Source organism: Aquarana catesbeiana, linkage group LG09 (genome assembly GCF_042186555.1).
Source record: "Aquarana catesbeiana isolate 2022-GZ linkage group LG09, ASM4218655v1, whole genome shotgun sequence".
Taxonomy (NCBI): Eukaryota; Metazoa; Chordata; class Amphibia; order Anura; family Ranidae; genus Aquarana; species Aquarana catesbeiana.
This window is the reverse complement of record NC_133332.1, coordinates 190,495,783-190,520,850: the sequence shown is the minus strand read 5'-3', so window position 1 is coordinate 190,520,850 and position 25,068 is coordinate 190,495,783. Positions and strand designations below refer to the sequence as shown.

The 25,068-nt window shown below is 42.4% G+C and overlaps 1 protein-coding gene across 4 annotated transcripts in view; it reads left to right on the top strand.

Moving 5' to 3' along the window:
• LAMP2 (lysosomal associated membrane protein 2) overlaps positions 1–25,068 on the top strand; it is a 94,805-nt gene that overhangs the window by 45,601 nt on the left and 24,136 nt on the right. For all 4 annotated transcript variants that reach the window (XM_073599444.1, XM_073599441.1, XM_073599443.1 and 1 more), the window contains 5 exons: positions 3,077–3,238; positions 6,857–7,068; positions 9,484–9,606; positions 10,064–10,118; positions 12,353–12,520. In XM_073599444.1, coding sequence (XP_073455545.1) covers positions 3,077–3,238; positions 6,857–7,068; positions 9,484–9,606; positions 10,064–10,118; positions 12,353–12,520 — 720 coding nt within the window. The remainder of the gene's footprint in view (positions 1–3,076; positions 3,239–6,856; positions 7,069–9,483; positions 9,607–10,063; positions 10,119–12,352; positions 12,521–25,068) is intronic.

Genomic DNA, 25,068 nt, shown 5'->3' with positions numbered 1-25,068 from the left:
AAGGCACCATAACAAGAGATTAATACAAAACCTGGCACAATTGTGGTAGTAAAACTAGCAGATCAAATTGGCAACGGTTATGAACTGGTAATTTGGACTATGCAAGATAGAATAATATATAAATGACCCAAATGATGTCAGACATGAAAAAATGGTAGAATATGACCTGAATAATATCACACATGAGGAAATGGGAGGGAAACTGTGAATGACATAAATTTTAAGGAGTAAGGAGCCAGGACCTTTTGGCAGACGAGCCAGTTTCACGATAAGCCTTCTTTGGTCTTGTAAGTGTTTTTAGAGTCAAATATGTTTTTGTTTTAACAGAATACAACCTAATATATATAATAGCTGGATGTTCAAGACAGGAAGCAATACATTGTAGGTTTATATTGGGCATACTCTAGGCTATAATTTGGTGGAAAATACGGGCGTGATCGTTATCCAGAAAGTATTGACTTAGCCTGTGGTGTATTGCAAATCGTGATATGAGGTAAGAGGATGGAAATATCCATATCCTAGTCATGGCAACATAGAAATGGGGGGGGGGGGGGGAGGGGGGAAGGAAGAGCGAAAAATGGAGAAAGAGGAAGGGGGTTAGGAGTTTGGGAAGGGGAGAATAGAGAGGGGTGAGCAGGTCCTGGTGCAACAAATCTGAAAATCAGGAACATAAGGCGTGTTCATTTTAGCTGTGGGGAGTTAATAAGGCTTTCAGGAAATCGTAGGAAGAATATTGTGTTTTTAACCGATGGTTTAATAAACCCCCTGTGATTTTGCACTTGGGTGGCGCTTCCCCCTTCTTTCCTTCTTGCTATTGCTGATCACCTGCTGTTAATGCTAATTGGCTGGTTGTCTTTATCATCAATGTTATCTTAAACTCTGACTCAAACTAGTATGCATATCAAGAAAATAGAGAAAAGACCCTAATCCGTATACTTACTCTGCATCAGTGACTAGATCAGAGTTCAGCACCCACTGAACCAAAAAATTTAGATTTTCAAAAGGGAAGATTAGCTATTGCAGCATCTATACTTAAAGGCTAAATCCCCCCCCCCCCCCCCCCCCTTAAAGCATTGTACCAGCGATCAGTGGATTACAGGAGCAATCCCAGGCTCCTGCAGACTCTTCCTCCAGCTCTGTCCATATCAAGGAGGAGGACACAGGAGCCGGCACTACGGGATCACGTGATTGTTCCTGAACAGATAGAAAATGGGTGAGTATACAGAATTTTAGAGCACAGGCTCTGAAGGTCGGACCTTCAGAGTGCATGCGCCGGTAACGTCACTGGCTGCATGCACTCTGAATATCTCCTAAACTGTGCAGGTTTAGGAGATATTCACCGTACCTACAGGTAAGCCTTACTACAAACACAAGTGGTAGAACAGAGTTTACTACTACTTTAAGTGGAACTAGAGTTCTGCTTTAACAAACGGTGAGCAGGCATGCTTTTATTGCAGAAGAGACATGCAAATGCCCCTGTCTGCTCGCTGTCTTCTCTGGTGCTGCAAACTGAGCAGCGGAGTTCAGCTTACAGCGCTGGGGTGGTGCCGGGATTACGTCATCCTGCGCCAGCTAATGAGGGGTCCCAAAGGCCAGCACTCAAAAGAAGGTGCCAGTGAGGGACTGTTGGACAGTTTCTTGGTTTAATGTGTGATTTGTCTGCTCACAGCAAAGCAATAGATTTCCTTTCCTGCAGATTTCCATAGACGAATGCTTCTTCTTTTGTTCCTCCGTTGCTCCTTTTCAACTGCTAGGAGTGATAACAAAGCCTTGTGTAAGCTACAAGGTACTGTAATCGCTGCTCGCACAGGGATATGGGCACCCCCTGTGTGACAGCATTTATTGGTCATGACGATGGCCAGGCAGTCAGCATTTTTAGAAGGATAGGTAACAGTGGCAGCCTATACATATTCCTTCAGTACAGGTGTCTGCCGCCCCCCCCCAAACACACACACTCTCACACACACTCTCACACACACTCTCACACACACTCTCACACACACTCTCACACACACTCTCACACACACTCTCACACACACACTCTCACACACACTCTCACACACACTCTCACACACACTCTCACACACTCTCTCACACACACTCTCTCACACACACTCTCTCACACACACTCTCACACACACTCTCTCACACACACTCTCACACACACTCTCACACACACTCTCACACACACTCTCACACACACTCTCACACACTCTCACACACACACTCTCTCACACACACACTCTCACACACACACTCTCTCACACACACACTCTCTCACACACACTCTCTCACACACACTCTCTCACACACACTCTCTCACACACACTCTCTCACACACACTCTCTCACACACACACTCTCACACACACTCTCTCACACACACACTCTCACACACACACTCTCACACACACTCTCACACACACACACTTTTTTTTGACAGCACAAGGCTGTTTGACTGGCAGCCTTGTGCTATGGCTGTAGAGCTCACAGTGTGGCTCTTTCTTCCTCGCCACATATTATTGTGCAGAGGATTAACCGCTAGCAGCATAAAGACAAACTGCGTTACTTAAAAATACTTTAATCCGTGGACACCTGCAATAATTCAAGTATTTTGTATCTTCCTATAGATTTTATGCTTTGTTTGTTTTTGTATACGTTGCTACCTTAAGCCATGTATATTTGTTTTATATGCTTGGAGCTTAGGTTTCTGTTCAATACTTCTTCTTTTTTTTTTTTTTTTTTTTTTTTTTTTTTTTGAGTTTTTGCATAGGTAACAGCAAATGTGTAGCTCATGAAGGAGCTGCGATACTGAACAGAGGCACAAGTCATGCAAAGTCATAAAACATAGTAGGCAGTTTGCAAAAAAAAAAATCCCAATGCGATGTGGAGCTTTAAAAGAAATGGCAGCCAATAGTCTCTGCTACCGCTTGGCAGTGAATGCCCTCTTGTGGCAGATATTACATATGTAATTTTTGGTTCTGAGTTTCTCACAAATGGTATTTTGTCCACCATTGTCTGGAATATAATATTATTCATTGTTTACTTCTCTTCTAATTTTTTGCTTTTCTTCTCAGATCTGGTGATATCTACTACAAACACAAGCTTCTTTGTTCCAGTCCCACTGAATTCATCATATACATGTTTACATGATGACACTGTGACTGCACAGAATGTTGTTCAGTTATATTGGAATGTCACACTGCAAGCGTATATGAATAATTCCACTTTAGGCAAAGGTGAGCAAATCTTTTTGGTATATTTTACTGCAGAACTCCTAATCCTGCCTATTTACCAGAATTTGGATTCACATCTCCATAATTCTTTTAAAACATGCTGAATGTTTGCAGGAATAAATGAATGCTTACCCACTGTGGCCCATTCATATTCACCCTTCATTCTTCCAGTGTAGTACTGGAAATTAAGACTGATAAGAAATGCATGAGTGTTACCATGTTAAATTCATATTGAAAATGATGTATCTTAGTTTCTTAAAGCTAAACTGCATTAATAACCTTTTCCCCAACTGGGGAAAAAAATAACAGACCTCAGGCCAGAATGTAGCTTTCTCCTCGGAAGAGATGCACTGAAATTTCGGCCACCAAAACCTATCGCCCAAAAATGGTGTTTTCTGCATTGTGCCGATAAGGGCGCTGAAAACGCATACGAATTTACCTCGATTTTACTGTGCTTATGGTGCTTAAAACTGCATCAAAAAGGTAAGATGGGTGTGTTTATTGTGTTTATTGATGCTTGCTTGCATTTTCAATGCATTTCAACTGGGAGTTTTTTTTTTTTTTTTTTGTGCGGTATTTTTAATTGACCAAAAATGCAGCAAGCGGGATTTTTTACCACCACAACGGAAGCGCAACGGACCATTATGAAGACTTGCATAGAATTTAAAGGGTTCCTTTTTTTTTTTCTTGAGCTTTTCTTGTGCTAAAGGTGCTAATAATGGGCAACAGTAAATTCATATTCATTTATATTCATGACATTAATTAAAAAGTCAAATATATAATACAATTATAATATAAAAATGTTTTTTAAAAAACTGTCTTTCTCTTTTCGTTTATTGACACACACACCGCTCCATTATTCAGAACCATAGGGTTATACCTCCCCCCTACAGGAGTAGGACACCAGGCAGAAAAAAAGACTTGGCTACGCCTATGAGCAGTCCTAGGTGGTATACACCCCCCTCTCTGCTATAGGCCTTCAGTTTTTCAGGTCTTCTTCAGCGTCCCCTGGTCTCACACTCCCTGGTGCGTATCTTATTTATTCAAGGGATTCAACGTCTGTCTCCTCCGGTGTGGGATCTGAACTTGGTGCTCTCGGTTCTGCGGAAGCCTCTTTGAAAATATTCGGTAGATTCCCCTGCTTACTCTCTCAGAAGGTTTTTGGTGGCCATCACCTCTGCTCACAGGGTGTCGGAGTTTGTGGCGTTATCTTGTCATACGCCTTACCTGGTGTTCCACAAGGATAGGTGGTTCTTAGCCCTTGTCCATCGTTCCTTTCTCTGATTTCCCTTTTGAATAAGGACATTGTGTTGCCGTCTTTGGTCAACATATCCTAAGGAATTTTGCCTTGCATGTCCTGGATGTGGTTTGGGTGTTTCAGGAGTCTTTTCGGAGGTCAGACTCACTGTTTGTGATCACGGGCGGGCCAAGAAAGGGGCTGTCTGCTTCTTCTGACCATTTCTGGATGGATCAGACAGATGATGACTCTGGCCTATTCTGTCAGGGGTCCGGTTCCCCCTTCCCTGTTACTGCGCATTTTACTCAGGTGCTTAGTGCTTTTTGGGCCTTCTGTCATCAGGCAACTGTTGCGCACGCTTGCCAGGCGGCCACTTGGTCGTCGTCATACACTTTCACAACATTCTACAAAGTGGATGTGCTGACATCTGCAGATTTTTTTTTTTGGCCGGTTTTGCGGGCTGCTGTTTAGAGGGCCTATTCCCTCTTGAGGGTGTGTTGTTCAGATTGGGCTCCTGTTGCCTGGTTGGCTCTTGTTAGCCTTGGAATTTTTCGTTGTCCCACCCCTCATGTTTGGCACTGCTTTGGGAAGTTCCTATGGTTATGAATAATGGAGCACTGTGTCTGTCAATGAACGAAAGAGAAAATGTTTTTTTTTTGACTTGCCGCAAAATCATTAGTTCATTGACAGACACGGCACCCACCCTCTAAGAAGTTTTTTTAATACTTCTGACGCTGCTTGTTACTAAACTGAAGGCCTATAGCAGAGAGGGGGTGTATACCACCTAGGACTGTCCATAGCCATAGCCAAGTCTTTTTCTCTGCCTAGTGTCCTACTCTTGTAGGTGGCGTTATAACCCTATGGTTCTGAATAATAGAGCGCTGTGTCTGTCAATGAACTCAGAGAAATGAATTTTACAGTAAGTCAAAAATCCAATTTTTTTTTTTTTTTTTTTTTTTTTTTTTCGGTTTCCAGCCAGGTGTATCCTGCATTTTCGGTTTCGGCACCAAAATTTCCATTCGGTGCACCTCTACTCCTAGTTTAATCAAAACTGGGACCTAACTGCCTTTTTAGAAAACACAGAGCCAGTAGGTTTCACAGGTCTACTCTATAAGCTAGAATTGAAAACCTATAGTTTATTATATTGCATCTGTAGTCTTGGAAGGTGAGCTGCATATTCACATCCCGCCATCTTTGTTTCTGATTGTTAGTCTGATTGCAAGATTGGGTGGATGTTGGGAGAACTCTGCGTTCTAGTCTTTTTCTCTGTAAATGTAAATGAGTGTTCCAAAAGGGGGGTCTATTAGATTAATACCCACAAGTGCCTTATAACCTTTCTAAGAAATAGGTCGTTTTTGGCTAGTGAGTGTACCTGGCACATAGCTGGAGCAAAGAGGAGGATTTAAAGTGGAGTTCCACCCTGAAAAACATTTTTACATTATCACAGTCCTTTTACTAGTATTAACAAACATTTGGATTAAAAAAAATGTTTTTACTCACCAGAAATGCCATGTTCCTATGTGGTGGCTCCTAATCTGCCACTTTCAGGTCCACGGTGCTCCGCATCACTTCCTCCCTCGCCTGTGCTCCTGGGAAATGTGAGTCATCATTTCCCAGGAGTCAGTGGGCAGGAGTGTCAAAAAAATCGCATTATTCCCTGACAGGAAATGACGCGATTTAAGGCGGATCTATCTAGGTTGTCATAACGGGGCAAGACCTTCCTCCATCGCCGCCCGTTGTTATAGCAACTTAGTAAACAATCGGCCCTATGGCCGCCAGAGCATCGCGCATGCGCGAGATCGAGAGGTGCATGCTGGTGACCCAGCATGCACCTCTCCATCGCTAATCCAGGAAGAAGTTGCGATTGGGCTTCACATGCCCACAATCATGGCAACGGGCAGAAGAGGATTTTCTAAATCTTAAGTATAAAAAAAGATATAATTCATATACACTAGCAAACATGTATATACTTTATTTGGGTTGTTAATTTGTTAATGCATTATGATGGGATGCCTGTAAAAAAAAAAAAAAAAAAAAAAAAAAAAAAAAAATACTGTGGCCGGAACTCTGCTTTAAGGGAATCGTCACAACTGATTTGGATTACTTTGTATAGGAAACGTGTAAGAACACACATTAGAGGTAGATTACTGGAAACTATTGGTACCTTGACTATCAAAGGCTTAGTGGTGTTTGCTATGTTTTTGCTATATTTTTTTTGCCTGTATGTATGGTATGTTGTAAAGTGCTGCGCAAACTGTTGGCGTTCTATAAATCTTGTAGAATAATTTTGTTCTATTGCACCCTATAATATAGGGTGAGTGGATAATGCATAGTAATTCAGAATGTTTTATGCTTTTTCATATTTGGTCCTCTTTTATTTTCAGATTTTCATTGCAGTGCTGACATTCCTTCTACAACACAATCGCCAACTACGTACAGCACAACTATACCAAGCACAACGACAACCCCACAGCCAACCACCAAACCTGTAGACAAACCCTCTGTTGGCAACTATTCTGTTTTAAATGGTACAGAGCCATGTTTGCTGGCTTCCATGGGTCTGCAGCTTAATGCTTCCATGCTGTTTGAAGGAAAGGTAAATTTGGTTGCTGGTTTAAAATATATATATATATATATATATATATATATATATATATATATATATATATATATATATATATATATATATATATATATATACCGGTGTGTATATATATAAAATTTATTTATTTTGACACCCTAGAGTAAAGTTAACAATAAAGTTAGCCCAATTATTTTTTTTCTTTTTTAATATTTTGAAAGATAATGTTACCCAAATGTCACTCTTCAAAATTGTGCCCGCTCGTGGAATGGTGACAAACTTTGACCGAAAATGTGTACAGGCTACCCGTTTTGAGTTAAAGTAGGTCTAGTGCTAGAATTGTTGTTGTCACTCTAACGATTGCGGCGATACCTCACGTGTGTTTTGAACACCGTTTTCATATGTGGGTGGGACTTGCATATGCGTTAGCTCAGTGGGATAAAAAACTGTTTTTTTTTTTTGTTTTGTTTTGTTTTTTGTTTTGTTTTTTTGTTTGTTTTTTTGTTTGTTTTTTTGAGACTGTCCCTTAAGAAAAAAAATTGGGGTCACTTTTATTCCTATTACAAGGAATGTAAACCCCTTGTAATAGAAAAAAAAAGCATGACAGAACCTCTTAAAGCGTAGTTCCACCCAAAAATGGAACTTCCGCTTTAAGTGAAGGTGACTTTTGGCATGTCACTTGTTTTTTGGGGGGGGGGGGAGCGGATACCCTCTTTTTGGGGCATCCAGCTCCCACTTTCTCCTGGGGTTCCGGAGCGGGAAGGAAGTTCAGCTCTTTCCCCCTCCAATCTTCTGGGACACGTCACAGGTCCCAGAAAATTGCCCAGCCAATCACAGCGTGCAGGGCTGTGAAGCCACAGCCGAGCGCCCACAGTCACAATGCCGGCACCGAGGAGGGGGGGCAAGGGGCAGGGCTTCGTGTGCCCTCTTCGCTGGACCGTGGTACAGGTGAGTGTCCGGTTATTAAAAGTCAGCAGCTACACTTTTTGTAGCTGTTGACTTTTGCTGACATCAGATCTAACATTTACACTAAAATGCAATAAAAAAATAAAGTGTGTTTTGGTTGTTTGTTTTTGTGTTGTGTGGGTGCTTCTTTTTTTTTTTTTTTCAAAAAAAAGAAAAAAAAAAGTGCCCCTTTTTAAGACCATTGGGCGGAAGTGATGTTTGACGTCGCTTCCTCCATCCAATGATGTGGAGCAGAGTGGGGGCCCATCTTTCCCTCACTCCCCTAACAGGCTGGATGCTGAGAGGACCCGGCAGCTCCGGTAAGCCCACTGGAGACCACCGGAGCGCGGCGGGAGGGCCCTCTCCCGCCCCCCGTTTAAAAGTGATCTTGCGGCGAATCCCCTGCTGAGACCACTTTTATCTGAAAGCGGACCGCCCACTCTTGAAGCGGATACCGAGGTTATGGCAGCTAGCTGTGACAAATGCGCACGCACGTGCAAACTTTACGGGGGAACTCCTCCTTTAAATTTTCTTTTGTAAGATTGTGCAAAGGGGGCCCCTGTGGATCTCTGAATTGGTTCTCAGACAATACTTTGTCTTTTAATACTCCAAAGTATATACTATATGCTTGTCAAGTATGTGCTGAAAGACACTTTAAGGTAGAGTTGTGACTGGGCAGTAAAGGCGACATTTATCTTTTTAGACCATTCCACCCATATTTTGGGTGTAACATGGTGCCAAGCTGCCTACCACCCCTACCTTTCTACAGTATAATGGTTCTTCTCCCTGGTGGCTCCTGTCACTTTTTAAAACTTTACACAACTGTGCATCATTAATTCCTAGAAATCTGTGAATGAAGAAACGAAAGTTCCTATCTGCCACCACAGGAGAGGGACGACTTATCGGCAGAACACAAATGTAGTGTTTACCCCATTTATAGTTCGTTTGACACTTCCTCCAGCTCAGTAATCAAAAGTTCGTACCTTAGTATGGCTGTAGAGCTGGAGGAGCCTGTGCATTGCACCCGAGATTCGGCTCCAATCTGCTCCACATTTGTTGAAGGAAGTAGGCATGTGTGCCTTTTGTTGATTTTAGAATATTATGAGAGGAGTTTATCAAAACTGCTGGAGCAGTTGTGTATGGCAACCAATCAGCTTCCTTTTTTTTTTTTTTTTCAAAATTTAACAGTAGAAGCTGAGGAGGATCGAAGCTATGATTAGTTGCTATTGCCATGTCCAGCTTTTCCAGATTGCTCCTGTAAATGTCCCCCTCCAATGTGCAAGTGTACATGCACAACAGACTGTCAGTCTGCTAAACTAGTTTGGACAATAATAGGCAGAAGATACCTGCTGAAATCCAGGGGTATCTCTAGCCATACCACTTTTTTCACAGTTGCACAATCAGATGTTTGCATTTGAAGAGGTGTGTGGAGTAGATGTGCTCTCTTGCATGTTCATTTATTACTGGTGGATCTTTTCTGTTTAGAATGTTTGGACTGCACTAAACATTGATCCCAGCAACACCAACAGTTCCGGAACCTGTGGAAATGAGACTGCTCTATTGAGACTGACTAACGGCACCACAGTTGTAGAATTTCACTTTGTCATCGTAAGTGTTTGCAATATCTCAGTATATGTTCAATGTGTTTTTCTTTGTCTTCTCTGTGTGATGGTTTTTACTACTTTTAAATCTTTATAAAATATCTATTTTCTCTCCAGTTCCCTTTTTATTGATTTTATATTTAACTACTGCTATCCTCTTTAAAAATGCATTTGAGCATATCGCAGAATAAAAGGTTCTAGTTACTATCACAAGACCCCATATATTGGGTGTATGATATACAGTATCATGAATAACTCGAGTGCCACTAATTGTAAAGCAGTTTTGTGGAGAGTGCCGCAATAGGGGGGTCGAGCTCTGGCACTGGGGATGATTAACAAAAAGAACAGTAAGACATTTAGGGAAGTGTTTTTTCAGCACCCCATATTTACACTTTACCTGGAAGCTTTAGTTGGTCTGGAACCTTTACTGTGTGATACTGATTGTTTTATTATTCCAAATCTAGAAAGAAAAGAACTTCCACCTTAAAGAAGTTAACGTGACCCTGTTCAATGTTTCAGGTACAAAATGTTTCTTTTTTTTACATGAATTTGTAATTACAGTTGTATCCGTTTTTTTTGTTTTTTTTTGTTTTATTTTTCTTGATATTAACTAGCTAAATAAATATGATATTTAGCCTGATTCTCTATAACCATTTCTTGGCCTGATTTGAGCATCGCTTGTAAAGAACAGGGAGGGATCAGCCTGTAAAGGTGGCAAAATCCTTCACTTCTGACTGTAATGAGTCCAGATTCTTCCCTTTTTAACAGCCCTGCTGTGGCAGTGAAAGAATTTGGGCTCATTCACATAGCTTAGCCCTGAGAAACATATAGAGTTTACAGGCTCTGCATCCGGGTCCGAGCACCCGTCCTTGTGCACCTGTCAAGCTCTGTTGCGTAACGGAGTCCATACAGCTTTAAAAAAATAAAAATAAAACTTGAGATATAGGTGTGCTGTTACAAACATGGGAATTCAGCTTCTTATGGATGCATATTTTTGACATGTTTTAATCTAAAAGGTTTCAAATCCTTATTGGATTCTCTTTTAATTTTTGTTCATGGAAAATACAGCAGAAGAATATCTTAACAGTGTCATGTTTGAAAGATACAAAGCAACTAAAAAATTTTCCTCACCAACATCCACCCACCTGTAAACTTTGTTTGCATTAACCCTTCAGAAGGCTGAAAATTATAGCTAGTATTGGCAGGCTTTAGTAGCCATTTATTTTTATTTTCACAATTGCTCGCTCGTTTGCCTGTTGAAAGGCATAGCAGGAACGTGTAACAAAACCAGATCTCCCAAATCAGAAGTGCACGCTAAGTTTCTTGCTTGTGCTAGAACAGGGATGTCCAAACTTTTTTCAAAGAGGGCCAGATTTGATGTAGTGAACATGCGTGAGGGTTGACCATTTTGGCTGACGTTCTTTCAACCATTAAAATTCAGTCTAAGTGTGTTTGTCAGAGCACTAATACGCTGCCCAACAAGAATTCTCTTGCCTTTGTGGCTGTGTGTGTGTGGAAGAGATGAGCTCGGGCGTGTTTTGGATATACCATATTTATCGACTTATAACATGCACCTTCACTTTAAAAGAAATTTCAGGGAAAAATTTAAAATAAAGAACTGTGAAGCAAAATAAGGGACAGTGCCCATCTGCAGCACCCCCTGTTGCCATGCATGCAGCCTGATTCATACCCATCTGCAGCCTTGACGAGCGCCAACAGACATGCAGGAGAAACTCCTGTTTTCTCGGCAGCCTCTTTAATAGAAAGTCCCTCCCCCTATGATGGACAGAACAGTCGTCCAATGGCAGATCAGGAGACGGACCTTCCTTTTTACAGAGGCCGTCGTGTAAACAGGCAATTCTCCTGTATGTACGCCACTCGTCCTGCCCCCTCCAAGGCATCCAGCATATATATCTTTTGTGGCCCCCATGGTGCTCGGATTCGTTGGGGGCCACAAAAAATATACATGTCAAAATTACCAGGCGGACTGTCCGAAACTGTAGCGTGGGCCGGACTTTGGACATGCCTGCGCTAGAACACTGCAGTTGATATGTCATTGGTGTAATCATCACGCCATAGTCTCTTGCCATTTATACTCTTCTCCACAAAGAGCTTTACTACATAAGTAATTTAAAATTAAATTCCATTTGAACCCTCTTAATTTATTACTGTGATACAGTCAGGGTGTATATAATATTTTTTTTTTTTTTTTTTTTTTTTTAATAAATATGGCTTTTCAACTTTTAAGGTATTTGGCAACTGCTACAGCAGGTGAGAAACCGCCTTGTGCTACCAGCACATAGTAATGTCTAATCAGACCGGGGGGCTCTTGCACCCATGGGTCTTCTGTGGTCCGATGCACCTAATGAGCACTACTCTAATGGACTTTGCTTTTGCTCCGTATGCAATGTTCAGGGGGTGTGTTGGAGAGCTGGACTGCTTCTTGAGTGTGAGACTTTCCGAGTGCAGTCATTACAGGGTTTTTTAGTTGAAGTAGAAGAGGCTATTGCTGTATATGCAGCTTAACTGCCTTAAAGTAATAAAGTGAGGGTTCAGCTGGGCTTAAATTCAGTGCATGCAGTCACTGGTTAAAAAAAAAAAAATGTCCTGTCAGAAAATTCACAAAATGGTTTTCTATTTTTCATACAGCAACCACTTTTCCTCCATTATTTCACCTGATTTCTTGTTCATGCCTCATTAAGCAGCTGTACTATAAAAAATAAAATGCATATTTGTAATGCTTTGCTTTTTAGACCTTTCTTACAAAACAAATTTTAATCTGAGTTTATGGGAAGCATCATTGGGTAACTCTTACCTGTGTCGCAAGGAGCAGCTTATCACTGTTTCGGAAGACCTCTACATTAATACATTTGACGTGAGAGTCCAGCCTTTCAATCTGAATAAAGGCAACTATGGCACAGGTAAGAATGTGTGCATACTGTGGTGTTTTTTTTTTTGTTTTGTTTTTGTTTTTTTTTTTATTATTATCTAATCTGAGACCAGTGTGAACAAGTGATTTTCACAATTTTAGGCAGCATTTATAGAGAACCAGTAAGGTTCTTCTTAACCTGTGTACTTTGCACTCCCCTTTGCCCCGAAGGAGTCTGGAAAGTATATCTTTTGCTACTTCGGGGGCAATGATGTCTGTGGCTGTAGAGTTGAAGACATTTCTAAAGTTCTAACTCCACCAAAGTCTGCTTCAATTCTTATCCATTTAGGGACACAGAAGTGTTTTAGCTTCAAGTGGCGCAACCTACAGGAGGATTGGACGTGAAGCCAGAAAAACTGTAGGCAAGCCCGGCATAACCATCCTACCTCAGTTTTTTGCTAGTGTCTTTGGAGGATGAACATCTTCTCCTTAGCTCTGCTGTGTGGAAGACTAAGTTTTTTGTTACCAGCTTTCTTTTTTACTATTCAAGTTTTGTATTTTCTTGAATCAAGTCTTTTTTTTTTTTTGCTAGAGCTTGCCTCTTCGATCGCGGGTATCTGGTGCAGCTGTCCTTAGCCTGGCTGTTAGAGTGCCATGTCCGGACCTGGAAGAGACCTTTTGAGTACTGACTTCACGTAGGGTGATTTTCAGACTCTGTTCTGGTATAAATTTAGCTAGAGGGTACTTTCCAGGTCCAGAGTTGTTGGCATTGCCTTGGAGCTTACCCTGTCACTGAAGTCTCCCTTTGAGTAAAGTGGTTAGGAAGAGCTTCCGGAGCTACCCCAAATACAGTTTGCTGTGTGCCTTTTAAAATTCCCTGTTTTCCACCAGTTACCAGTATGAAAGGTTTTTTAGAGAAATATGGAGATATAAAAAAAAATGAAAAAACCCAAAAAACTTTATACTCGCCTAGGTGGATGCAGCATTGATCCTATGATGCATCTGTCCTTGCCGGCTCTGCAGTGAGAATGGAGCGATCAGACACTGCTGATCGCTCAGTTCTCCCCTCTGCTCTGAGCAGGGATCGGTGTACTGTCATTCACCAGCTTTCTGCGCCTCTAGCGCTCACTGGAGCATTGGGCTGTGGAGAGGGCGGGAGAGGCTGGCTCACGCTCTCAGCAGAACTGGTTCTCTCTGCTTCAGAAAGAGCTGTTTAAACCAATTAGAAACATTTTTCTCTCTACTATCACTCACAAGTTGGTATTCTTTGCAACCATCAGCTCTGTGAGGCGAGTGTCTGAACTGGCAGCTTTATCCTGAATGGAACCTTTTCCGGTTTTGCATAGGGATAAAGTAGTGTTGAGGTACTTTCTTCTTGCCTAAAGTAGTTTCTGCCTTTCGTCTCCATTAGGACAGCCACTGCTTTCTGCAGTCCGAGAGAGAGTTTTTTTTTGTTTTGTTTTTAAAATGCCAGGGTCCAGTCCTTCAGTAAAGTGCATTATAACTTAAAGGTGAGAGGTACATATATTAATATATTTAATGGAGTAAAAAGATTTTTTTTCCTACATATGTTAGTACTTTAGGGGTGTGTGATTTCATACAAGAACTTGGATTTTTCTTGTAGCTTCAAACAGCTTTCGGAGCATATATGTAAACGCCTATTTAATTTTTGATAGTTTGAGGTTACTGTCCCATGTAACTTATTGTTCTGCCATTGTACTTCAAAATGTGACTTTATTGTGTCTACTTCCTTGATGGAGCATTTTTCCCTTAGTTCTGGTAAAAAGATTGACACTAGGACCAAACTAAAGGAACATTTTCCCAAGAGCATATAGTGGACATTTGGAGGTTCCTTTACTTTCCTATCTCCTGTTACACCTTAAAAACATACGTAGGATTTTACATTTAACGATTACTATATTGTGTTAGTACTTGTATTTGTCCATTTTATTTTGTTCTCTTTGAAGTTTGTCAAGCCATAAACTCTGAAATGATTATAGAATTCTTGTCAGATTTTCAAAATTGTACATCACAGGGCACGGAGGCCTTCATATTTATGACTACTTGAGCTATGCTGCCAAAAAGCAGTCCACTCAATCACACCCTACCCAAATAAAGCTTCTATTCTAGTTTGCAAGGCTGCTACCTGCTCTATTTACACATTTACGAAGTTCCACCAGGTGGAAATTTGTGCCTCTGTGGACTTCAGATTTTAGTGGAAGGTCTTACAGGTGGCTTTGTAGTGTGGTTCTCCCCTGTTTTGTTTTGGGTGTGTTTTAGCTTTGTCACTGTGTTGTCTACCCCACTTTTATAGTGCTTTGGGACATCCCAAATAGTAATGAGTAATGAAGTCTTCTGTGCCTTGTGATGTATGATTAAAAAAAATTTGGATTTTTTTGTTTACCTGCAAATCCTTTCTTGAACTATCTCAAAGGACATGGAGATCCCTTCCCTCTTGTCTCTGTTCCTCTTCACTTGCTACAAAATTAAGGCTTAACTAGGAGAGGTTATGCCTGGGTGAGGATCAGTGTCCCTTGACCTGAAGGTGGCAGCGTAACCCAAATAGTCATGAATACAAAGTCATTATTATTATCTCTGTTCAAGAGCTTTCCCCTCATTCTGTCCCGCTGACAATGTATGGCCAGGCAGGAAGTGAGAGAGAACCTATAACCGACACATTTAGAAATCAGAATCTGACAGGGGCCTTCCCCTACTCTACTAAAGAAAAGCATTTGTTTTCTGTCTTGTTTTTGGGTTGTTACTATATATGGTTTTTGTTTGGTTTGTGCCCTGGTACTATTCTTCTTGTCCACAAGATGACATCGCTTAGTGTGTGTGCCCCTTTAAAGGTCAGCAAATTAGGGTAAATCTCTAAGAGGTCTGGATAGCAGTAAAAACCAAGTGCATTTAATCCTAAAAACAATTTAAAGCCTAAGTTTAGTTATTAAAAAGTTATAAGGACTGTAGTTACTACCAGTGTGATGTGTCCCTTGTGCTGCTATCTCCTGTACCCCTCTCCACCCACCTTTCCTACCCCTGCTGTCAAAATCTTCTGGTGCAGTGCAAGTTATTAAACCTGATTGAGTTGTCAGGCACTCATCAAGAGTGCCTGATTATGCCCACCCTTTCTGGTCCCTCTATTTATAGAAGCCATACTATTACTTTTATGAATGGAGGGGTGGACTTGGCATTCATCTGCCTGTCCTCCATTCATCGCTGTATTCATAGAAGTATTATTACAGCTTCTATGAATAGAGGAGGTGGGCATAGTCAGAAACTCCTTGTTTGCATGGCTGTCACAGTTTTCGGCTCCATTTACCTCTGCCTCGCCGGAAGTTTTGGGGCTGGGGGTTAAGATATTTAAGTATTTGTAGTTAGTTATTTATTTATTTTATTCACGGATCTCTGAATGCTGTGGCTGTGTGGGCGGAGCCCGGCACAGCCACACTGTTTTTAAAAACCTGATGGCAGATGTGGGGAGAGAATTTCCACCTGCTGTCACAGAAAACGATGCTCTGACAAAGGGAGGTGGGTGCATAGGAGCATGTTAAATATGGGTGTAACCTGCTCTGGTGAATGTATCCTTTTAACCTCCCTGGGGGTATGATTATTTCGGATTTTAGGTGCTGAAAGCGGTACCATTATTTTGCATGGAAATTTGGCGTTTTATATTGTAGGTCTGTAAATCTTAACAATAACACACTTAAATCTGTCCAAACCAGAGTCTAGTAGATATCCCGGGTATGATAAAGTTTGAAACACAAAAACATAAATTATAATATAATAAATAAAAATAAATAATTAAAAAAAAAAATAAAAAATAGTAATAAAATAAATTTCCCCACAATTCACTATCGCTCAATTCTGCAAGTGTTCTAATTTACTATCGCTGTTTTCTAGCTGGTCTAAAGCCACTTTTGACATAAAGGGACACTTTTTGGTTGCTATGGACAATCTCCAGTTTCCAGGCAGAAAGAACAGTGTATATCATGTAAAATTGCATGCAGGGCATGGGACAAAGCACTGGGGACAAAAGGGATGTGAAATCATTTCATACAGTACTGTAATCTGTAAGATTACAGTACTGTATGTGTTATGCTTTTGACATTTTTTTGAATTTGCCGCCAGGCTCCGCCCCCGTGCGTCGCGCCGCTCGCAGGGAACGGAGCCTGGCACGGAGAGGCTTCGGAGGAGGACAGAGCCCTCGGACACTGCGGGTGACATCGCAGGATCCCGGGGACAAGGTAAGTAACGCCGCCCCAGGATCCTGCAATGCGATCCCGAGTGTGGCTCGGGGTTACCGCTAATGGGACTGAAATTTAACCCCGAGCCACACTCGGGAAAACCGCCAGGGAGGCTACGCTTTAATGCACTGCAGCTTACCAGTCCTTAGATGTGGTGACTGCATTCGTTTTGGTTTTTTTTTTTTTTTTCAGCTTTTGTCCCTTCAGGTTTACACTCTTTCATGGTAATTATGGAAGGAGCCTCGTTTGTCAATGAGGCTGGACTTCAAACATGTCTGCCTTTGTCCATCTCTAGTATGTGGTGGACTTATATTTAAACCATAGATGACCCTATAAGCACCACCTGGCTTGACAAGTCACTGAGTATTTAGCCAGCCGCAGGTGCTGTGACGTTGAATTTACATTTTTAATGTTCTCCTAAAATACTTTGAGGAGAATTTATCAAAACTGGAGCAGCCAGAACCTGGAGCCGCTGTGCCTGATAACCAGTTTGCTTTTGTCTCAATGCTTAAGCGGAACTAAACACTCTCAATTAACTATTTTTAAATCCTATCCTGCTAGCCTTAGTAAACAGGCAGGTATATTATAGTTTTGAAACTTTTTTTTTTTTTTTTTTTTTTTTTTATTGTTTACATTTCTTCAGGGGGATTCTGTACTAAGTCAAAATGATGTCATACGTCCCAGGAGTGTTCATGAGGATTTCATTCATCTGGAGAAGGAGAGCTTTCTCATTGAAGGATCCCCTCCTGCATACATGTCTGAGATAAGGCCAGATGAATTTCAGGAAGTAAAGGCTACATGAATCATGTGCCCTTACTTCAAGATGGCTGCAGATAGAAATGTTCAAAATTATTTCTTTCCAAAATAAACCTGCAAGATAATGGCGTAATGTGCTAGTATACATCGCATTCTAGCACATTATTCAATACTTGCCTTAGAACCAAACCCCCACAGTGGCGCCCGGTCACTGTTGAGGGAGCTGACCTGTTTCCCCGGTGTTTCTTCTGTGTTCCCGGGCTCTGGCGCTGTGAGTAGTCGAAGCCAAGATGACGTCACGCCCTCGATTCCAGCAAGGAGCTTTGAAGTTCTGTCACGAGACGTCAGTGCGCATGCACCACTGACGTCAACAGTGCATGCAGGATGAATGTCTCCTAAACTGTGTACATTTAGGAGATATTAATTTTACCAACAGGTAACCCTTTATTATAGGCTTACCTGTAGGTAAAAATCATAAAGCGTGGCATACAACCGCTTTAAAGGATCGCTAAAGACTATTATTTTTTTTTTTTTTTAATAACAAACATGTTATACTTGCCTCCACTGTGCAGCTCGTTTTGCACAGAGTGGCCCCGAACCTGGTCTTCTGGGGTCCCTCGGTGGCTGTCTCGGCTCCCCCCCGCAAGGACTCAACACCTTCATGCGAGCTCTCTCGCATGGTGTTGAGTGCTTGCTGGTGCGCTCCCGTGATATAGCCACTCACTGTATCACTCGGCCCTGCCCCCTGGCGCGCCGCGTCATTTGATGTGATTGACAGCAGCGCAAGCCAATGGCTGTGCTGCTGTCAATCCATCCACTGTATCCGTTCAACGGCCAGGCTGAGCAGCGAAGAGGATGTCGGGGGCGAGCGCAGGACTTTCGAGGGGTCAGGTAAGTAAAACGGGGGGCTGCATACATAACCTTTTACCCCTGCCCTTTCTTTCCCACTGATTTAGAAAATTTGTCATTACCAGCCTTGTGTAATTATTGCATGGCATTTATTCAGCCAGTCTGCAGTGTTAGGACTGGACTAAAGCCCCGTACACACGGGCCGAATATCGCCGGTTCAGCAGAAACCAACCGACATTCGGCCTGTGGTATGACGGCCTGTTCGACAGAAGCTGTCCGAACGCCTGCTTTCTGTCGAAGGGGCATGACTGAAAAACTGGACAATGTACGGACAGTGCAGTACACCATCCATACATCTCAGTAAGTGCCTGAGAACTTGTGAATGTGTGAGGAACAATGCCTCATGGGTCATGTGTCCTGGGCAGGAAGTGAGTGGTTCTAAAGGCAGAAGTGTTTTTTTTTTTTTTTAACTTTGCTATTGGGGAACTCTGAAGGCAGGAGGAGCCAGAAGCGTCGGTGGGGGACCCTAGAAGAGGAGAATCAGGGCTGCTTTGCGCAAAACCATTACAGAGCAGGTAAGTCTACCATATTTTTTTTATGGCTGCATTCACACCTGAGTGTTTTCAGCTCGTAAAACGCCCAACAAGCAAAATCCCATTCATTTCAATGGCACCTGTTCACATCTGAGCATTTTGTCACCTGAAGAAAAATGCCTGAAGCTCAAAGTACATGAGCTTCTTTTTGGGCAGATTACAGGTGTTTTTCTGCATTTTTTTACTTTTGGTGACCTTTTTGACCTGTACAAAATCGCGGTAAAATGCACGACTTTTTGCCTGAAAACAAACTGCTCAGGTGTGAATGCAGCCTGGAAAAAAAAAAAAAAAAAAATCACAAAGACTTTGTGCAGGGAAGATCAGCATCTGAACCCAGAGGAGGTGGTGGCTGATAGGCTGGAGGCATAGGTGTGCGCAGCCTATTGCATTAGGGTATGCACCCCAAAGCTCTAACACATATATGCGTTTGACATATTTACCTGCCTCTTCCCCGCTCTCCATCCTGAAACAATGGGAGGAAGGGGGAGCCAGGAAGCACACAGGGGGACCCGGGCAACAGAAGGAAGAGGTGCAGGGAAAGGAGGGATGGCGGGGAGTGGGCATATATTGGTACAGATCCCCACTGTGGCAGCTGAATGTTGATGAGAGGAGGAGAAGCCTACTTTCACCTGCTGCAGGAGGAAAATACAGATCGGATCCACTAAACTCCACCCCCGCCGCCTCTCCTGTCCAGGTTCTGAGGGTCAGCAAGGAAGGATTGCGGTTTACCTGTCACCTGCCAGTCATTGGCGGGTTGCTAACCACAGGATTAGGGTGTGCCCAGGCACACCCCTTGCGCACGCCTATGGCTGGAGGTGTAATATAAGGCATTACAATTACATTTAAAGTAAACTTTTTTTAGCAATATTGCACATATTTAAAATGATCATATCCATAAAAAGAAAAGTCCCAACTTTTAGTACTACTTTAACCACTTCCATACCGGGCCTATTCTGCCACTCCTCTCCTACATGTAAAAATCATCATTTATTTGCTAGGAAATTACTATGAACCCCCAAATATTATATATGTTTTTTTTTAGCAGACACCCTAGGGAATAAAATGCCGGTTGTTGCAACTTTTTATGCCGCACAGTATTTGCGCAACAATTTTTCAAATGCTTTTTTTTTGGAAAGAAAAACAGTTTCATGAATTAAAAAATAACAAAACAGTAAAGGTAGCCCAATTTTTTTTGTACAATGTGAAAGATTACGTTACGCTGAGTAAATAGATATCCAACATGTCATGTTTTTAAAATTGTGCAAACATGGAATGGCGCCAAACTTCGGTACGTAAAAAAATCTCCATAGGCGAAGGCTTACAAGTTACCAGCTTAGAGTTACAGAGGAGGTCTAGTGCTAGAATTATTGCGCTTGCTCCAATGAACGCGGCGATACCTCACGTGTGGTTTGAATGGCGTTTACATATGTGGGCGGGACTTGTGTGTGCGTTCGCTTCTGTGCGCAAGCTACTGGGAACGGGTGCTTTTAAATTTTTTAATTTTTTTTGTATTGCCTATTTTACTGTATTTTTTTTTTATTTTTACACTTTCTCTTTTAATTTTTTTTTTTGATCACTTTAATTCCTATTACAAGGAATGTAAACATCCCTTGTGATAGGAATGGTGTGTAACTGGTCCTCTTTATGAAGAGATGCGGGGTCAGTAAGACTCCACTTCTCTCCTCCAGGCTGGAAAGCATGAGATCAAAAATTAAATTCACGATCCCATGCTTTCCAGCCGCAATCGCGGCTTGTTTACAAGCCCGGACCTGACGTCATAACGTGGCGCCTGGGCCTCCGACAGTCATAGAGATGACTGGTGACCATCTGGTCACCGGAAATCTCTGATCGTCATCCAGCAGTGGCCAATTTTTTCTCCGAGTCCCCAATGGTACGGAAGAGCCTGGAAAAGCACCGGAGGGCGGCAGGAGGGGGGTGGATGTCCCCTCCCGTTGCCTGTCAGAACGATCTAGCGGCTGAACTGCCACTATGATCGTTCTTATAGTGCATAGAATAGCTGGCTGAAAAAGAGGATATCTGAATGATGCTTGTAGCTGCGGGCATCATTCAGATATTCCCACTGAAAGTCAAAAAAGTCATATGATGTCCTTGGGCAGGAAGTGGTTAATATAAATGTATAGCTCCCTTCCACCCTTCATGTAGCTTCATGTCTGACTCAGAGTTAAAATGTCCATATATCCTACTTTTGGGTGTATTTAAAATTATATATACACACCTGGGATTACGAGTAAAGCAGTTAATGAGCGTTTCGCAATACGAGCTATTATTTTTTAGAAATCCTGACTGTTTGCGAGTGTTGTCTCGCGAAACAAGCAGGATTCAAGCCTCTGTGGTGTGCAGCACCGCATTTGGCCAGAGGTGTGGGGGCACCGGTGATACTCGGAAAAACTCTGTTCCTGAGCCTCTACGAGTGTTTCCGAGCTGCTCCGGTGCCCCCCCACCTCTGGCCACGTGCGGTACTGCATACAATAGAAGTCTCTGTGGAACTAATTATCTGACCTTCCATTGACTAATATGGGGAAACTCGCTTCGATATACGAGTGCTTTGGATTACAAGCATTCTTCTGGGACGAATTATGCCCCTAATCCAAGGATAGATAGAGATAGATATATATCTCTATCCACCTATCCCTTTCACTGCTTTTCACAGTATTAATTAACCCCATATAGTAGCAATTCTATGCTCTTTTTGTACTATAAAGGGCTAATTTTTTTTTTTTTTTTAACCCCATTATGACATGTGCTGCAAAATAAGCTACTTAACGTCTTAGGCCTGGTTCACTCCTATGAGGTTTTTGGTGCTTTTTGCAGAAACGCTACAGTTCATTTAACATGGTTTCCTATGGGAAACGTTCACATCTGTGCTTTTTTTTTTTTTTAACGCAAAACTGCTTTTTGGTTCAATAGACTTCAATAGAGAAGCTGCAGAAAAGCATCTAGTGTGTTTTTGCCGCGATTTGTGTTTTTTGATCTGGCCAAAAAAAGCATAAAAAACGCAAAATCGCCTGTGTGCAAAAAGCACTGCAGAAACAGATCAAAAGCAAACAGCATAGGTGAGAACCTACCCCTATGCTGGCCATGCATGTATCGATTTTCGGACGAGAATATTCATACGCAAAAACTTTGTACATTCGCTAAATGAAAGAATGTTGTTTGAAAATTTCACTTGCTTTTAACATTGTTTTTAAAATGAATGTAATTAGGGCTGAAACGATTAATCAATATTATCGATAATGAAAATCGTTGTCAACGATTTTCATTATTGATTAATGGGTCTGCACCTTCCTCCCTGCTAGTCCTGCCTCTGCTCCGTCCCAGTGTTATGCGGCGCCGCCATATTCTCATGATAATACAGCAGTGCTCATGTGACCAGGCACGTCCGCGCCTCTCCTGCTCGCTGACGTCAGCTCCCCCCCGATATTATCAGCCCCGCCCGCTGCTGCCTCGAGGGAATAGACACAGAGGCGAGAAACAGTCGTGAGAGCTGAGCTGCACCTGTGTGAAGTGAATAAGGTAGCGGCTAATGGCTATACAATAGTCAGTACAGTACATTAATTTCTGTGATGACAAGTGCCCCATGATCCTAAGTATTTCTGGGGGGTGGGGTGCCCCATCATTGGTTTTCCTGGGGGGGGGGTGGAATAGTGCCCCATCATTGGTGTTCCCGGGAGGAATAGTGCGAGCCCATCATTGGTGTTCCCGGGAGGAATAGTGCGGGCCCATCATTGGTGTTCCCGGGAGGAATAGTGCGGGCCCATCATTGGTGTTCCCAGGAGGAATAGTGCGGGCCCATCATTGGTGTTCCCGGGAGGAATAATGCTGGCCCATCATTGGTGTTCCCGGGAGGAATAGTGCTGGCCCATCATTGGTGTTATACAACCAGGTGTAGCGCTAAAAATTGAGAAAGAAAATATTGCTATACCACATAAAATAGCAAGATAAATTGTGAAAAATAGTGTTTTGTATGTTTTGTGAACGTTCATACATAAAAGTCACTCATATTATAAAGCCTTAGGGTCACCAAAAGTGATGACAGGATGTAATGATGGCAATAAAGTCCAAAACTGAATGTGCAGATACGGTGAACATAAATGTTGCAATGGTGATAAATTCCAAAACATATACTCGTGAAAAATTTCTGAATATAATCCAACATGTGCTGACAGACACTTGTGCGAAACCACCACCTGAGATGACTGGAGGCTTACCAGAAAGTTGGGACCCACCTAGCATACGCTAGGTGGGTCAAACAGGCTTAGGTTGCTCACTGGCAATGGAGGTAGGATACCAAGGGCTGGTGAATGGTGAAGTTGTAACGTTGCTATCCCAAAGAAGTCTTCTCCATATAGAAGCTCGGACACCAACGGACATTACCCACATGTAATGAAGAAGGGGCTGTTCCTGTTCTAGCAAATGCAGATACTACTCGTTGATCTTCCCAGCAATGCCGTGTCCTTGTCACTTGCTGTGAGCCCCGGGCACAGCTGGGATCCTCCAGGCTGGACACTGCACCCGCCCTCTCTCTCTCTCTCCCGCACAGGGAGAGACGCTGCAGCTGCTCTCCTCGCTCCACCAAACACGTCAACAACTAGCAGCGGACATTCCCCGCGCTCCACCCTCGCCCGGGAGAGGGCGGAGCGCGGGGAATGTCCGCTGCTAGTTGTTGACGTGTTTGGTGGAGCGAGGAGAGCAGCTGCAGCGTCTCTCCCTGTGCGGGAGAGAGAGAGAGAGGGCGGGGGCAGTGTCCAGCCTGGAGGATCCCAGCTGTGCCCGGGGCTCACAGCAAGTGACAAGGACACGGCATTGCTGGGGAGATCAACGAGTAGTATCTGCATTTGCTAGAACAGGAACAGCCCCTTCTTCATTACATGTGGGTAATGTCCGTTGGTGTCCGAGCTTCTATATGGAGAAGACTTCTTTGGGATAGCAACGTTACAACTTCACCATTCACCAGCCCTTGGTATCCTACCTCCATTGCCAGTGAGCAACCTAAGCCTGTTTGACCCATATAGCGTATGCTAGGTGGGTCCCAACTTTCTGGTAAGCCTCCAGTCATCTCGGGTGGTGGTTTCGCACAAGTGTCTGTCAGCACATGTTGGATTATATTCAGAAATTTTTCACGAGTATATGTTTTGGAATTTATCACCATTGCAACATTTATGTTCACCGTATCTGCACATTCAGTTTTGGACTTTATTGCCATCATTACATCCTGTCATCACTTTTGGTGACCCTAAGGCTTTATAATATGAGTGACTTTTATGTATGAACGTTCACAAAACATACAAAACACTATTTTTCACAATTTATCTTGCTATTTTATGTGGTATAGCAATATTTTCTTTCTCAATTTTTAGCGCTACACCTGGTTGTATATGATTTATTGCAAATTTTCTATTTGTTGTGTTAGCTGCTTACGTTTATGACTTCTTTGGAGTAAGCGCATGGTTTATAAGTTTTTTTTTTATACCCATCATTGGTGTTCCCGGGTGGAATAGTGCTGGCCCATGATTGGTGTTCCCGGGAGGAATAGTGCTGGCCCATCATTTTCATTATTCCTTTAAATAAACGAAAAAATTGCATATTACGGTTTTTGATTTTATCCGATTGAATCGATTAATTTAACAATTGGCCAACTAATTGATTATGAAAATAAGCGTTAGTTGCAGCCCTAAATGTAATTGCTGAACGAGTACCACATACTGTCTGAAAATTTCCTTTGACCGAGAAGTTTTCTATTTTGCTCCTTCGAATTTTCCCATTACTGTGGTCGAAAACTAACTTCCATTTGACCCCACTAAATTGAATTAACGTTTTTAAAATACATTTTTTTTTTTTTTTTTTTTTTTTAAGGAAGACATTGTTTTTGTATGGCCAGCATAAGTGACAGCAGGCACAGGTAGCTTTTATCAAGCCACCGGTTTATGACAAGGGAGTCTGTCATACATTATCTATTACATTTCTGTCTGAAAATTTGCAAAACAGTCTTTAATTTTTATTTTTCTTTAACCACTTGCTGCCTGCCCACTGTCATATGACGGCGGGACGGTGCAGCTGTTATCCTGGGCTGCCGTCATATGACGGCGCTGCCTTCCAGGATCCCTAGGGGGCATCACTCGGGTCCTGGTGCGCGTGCC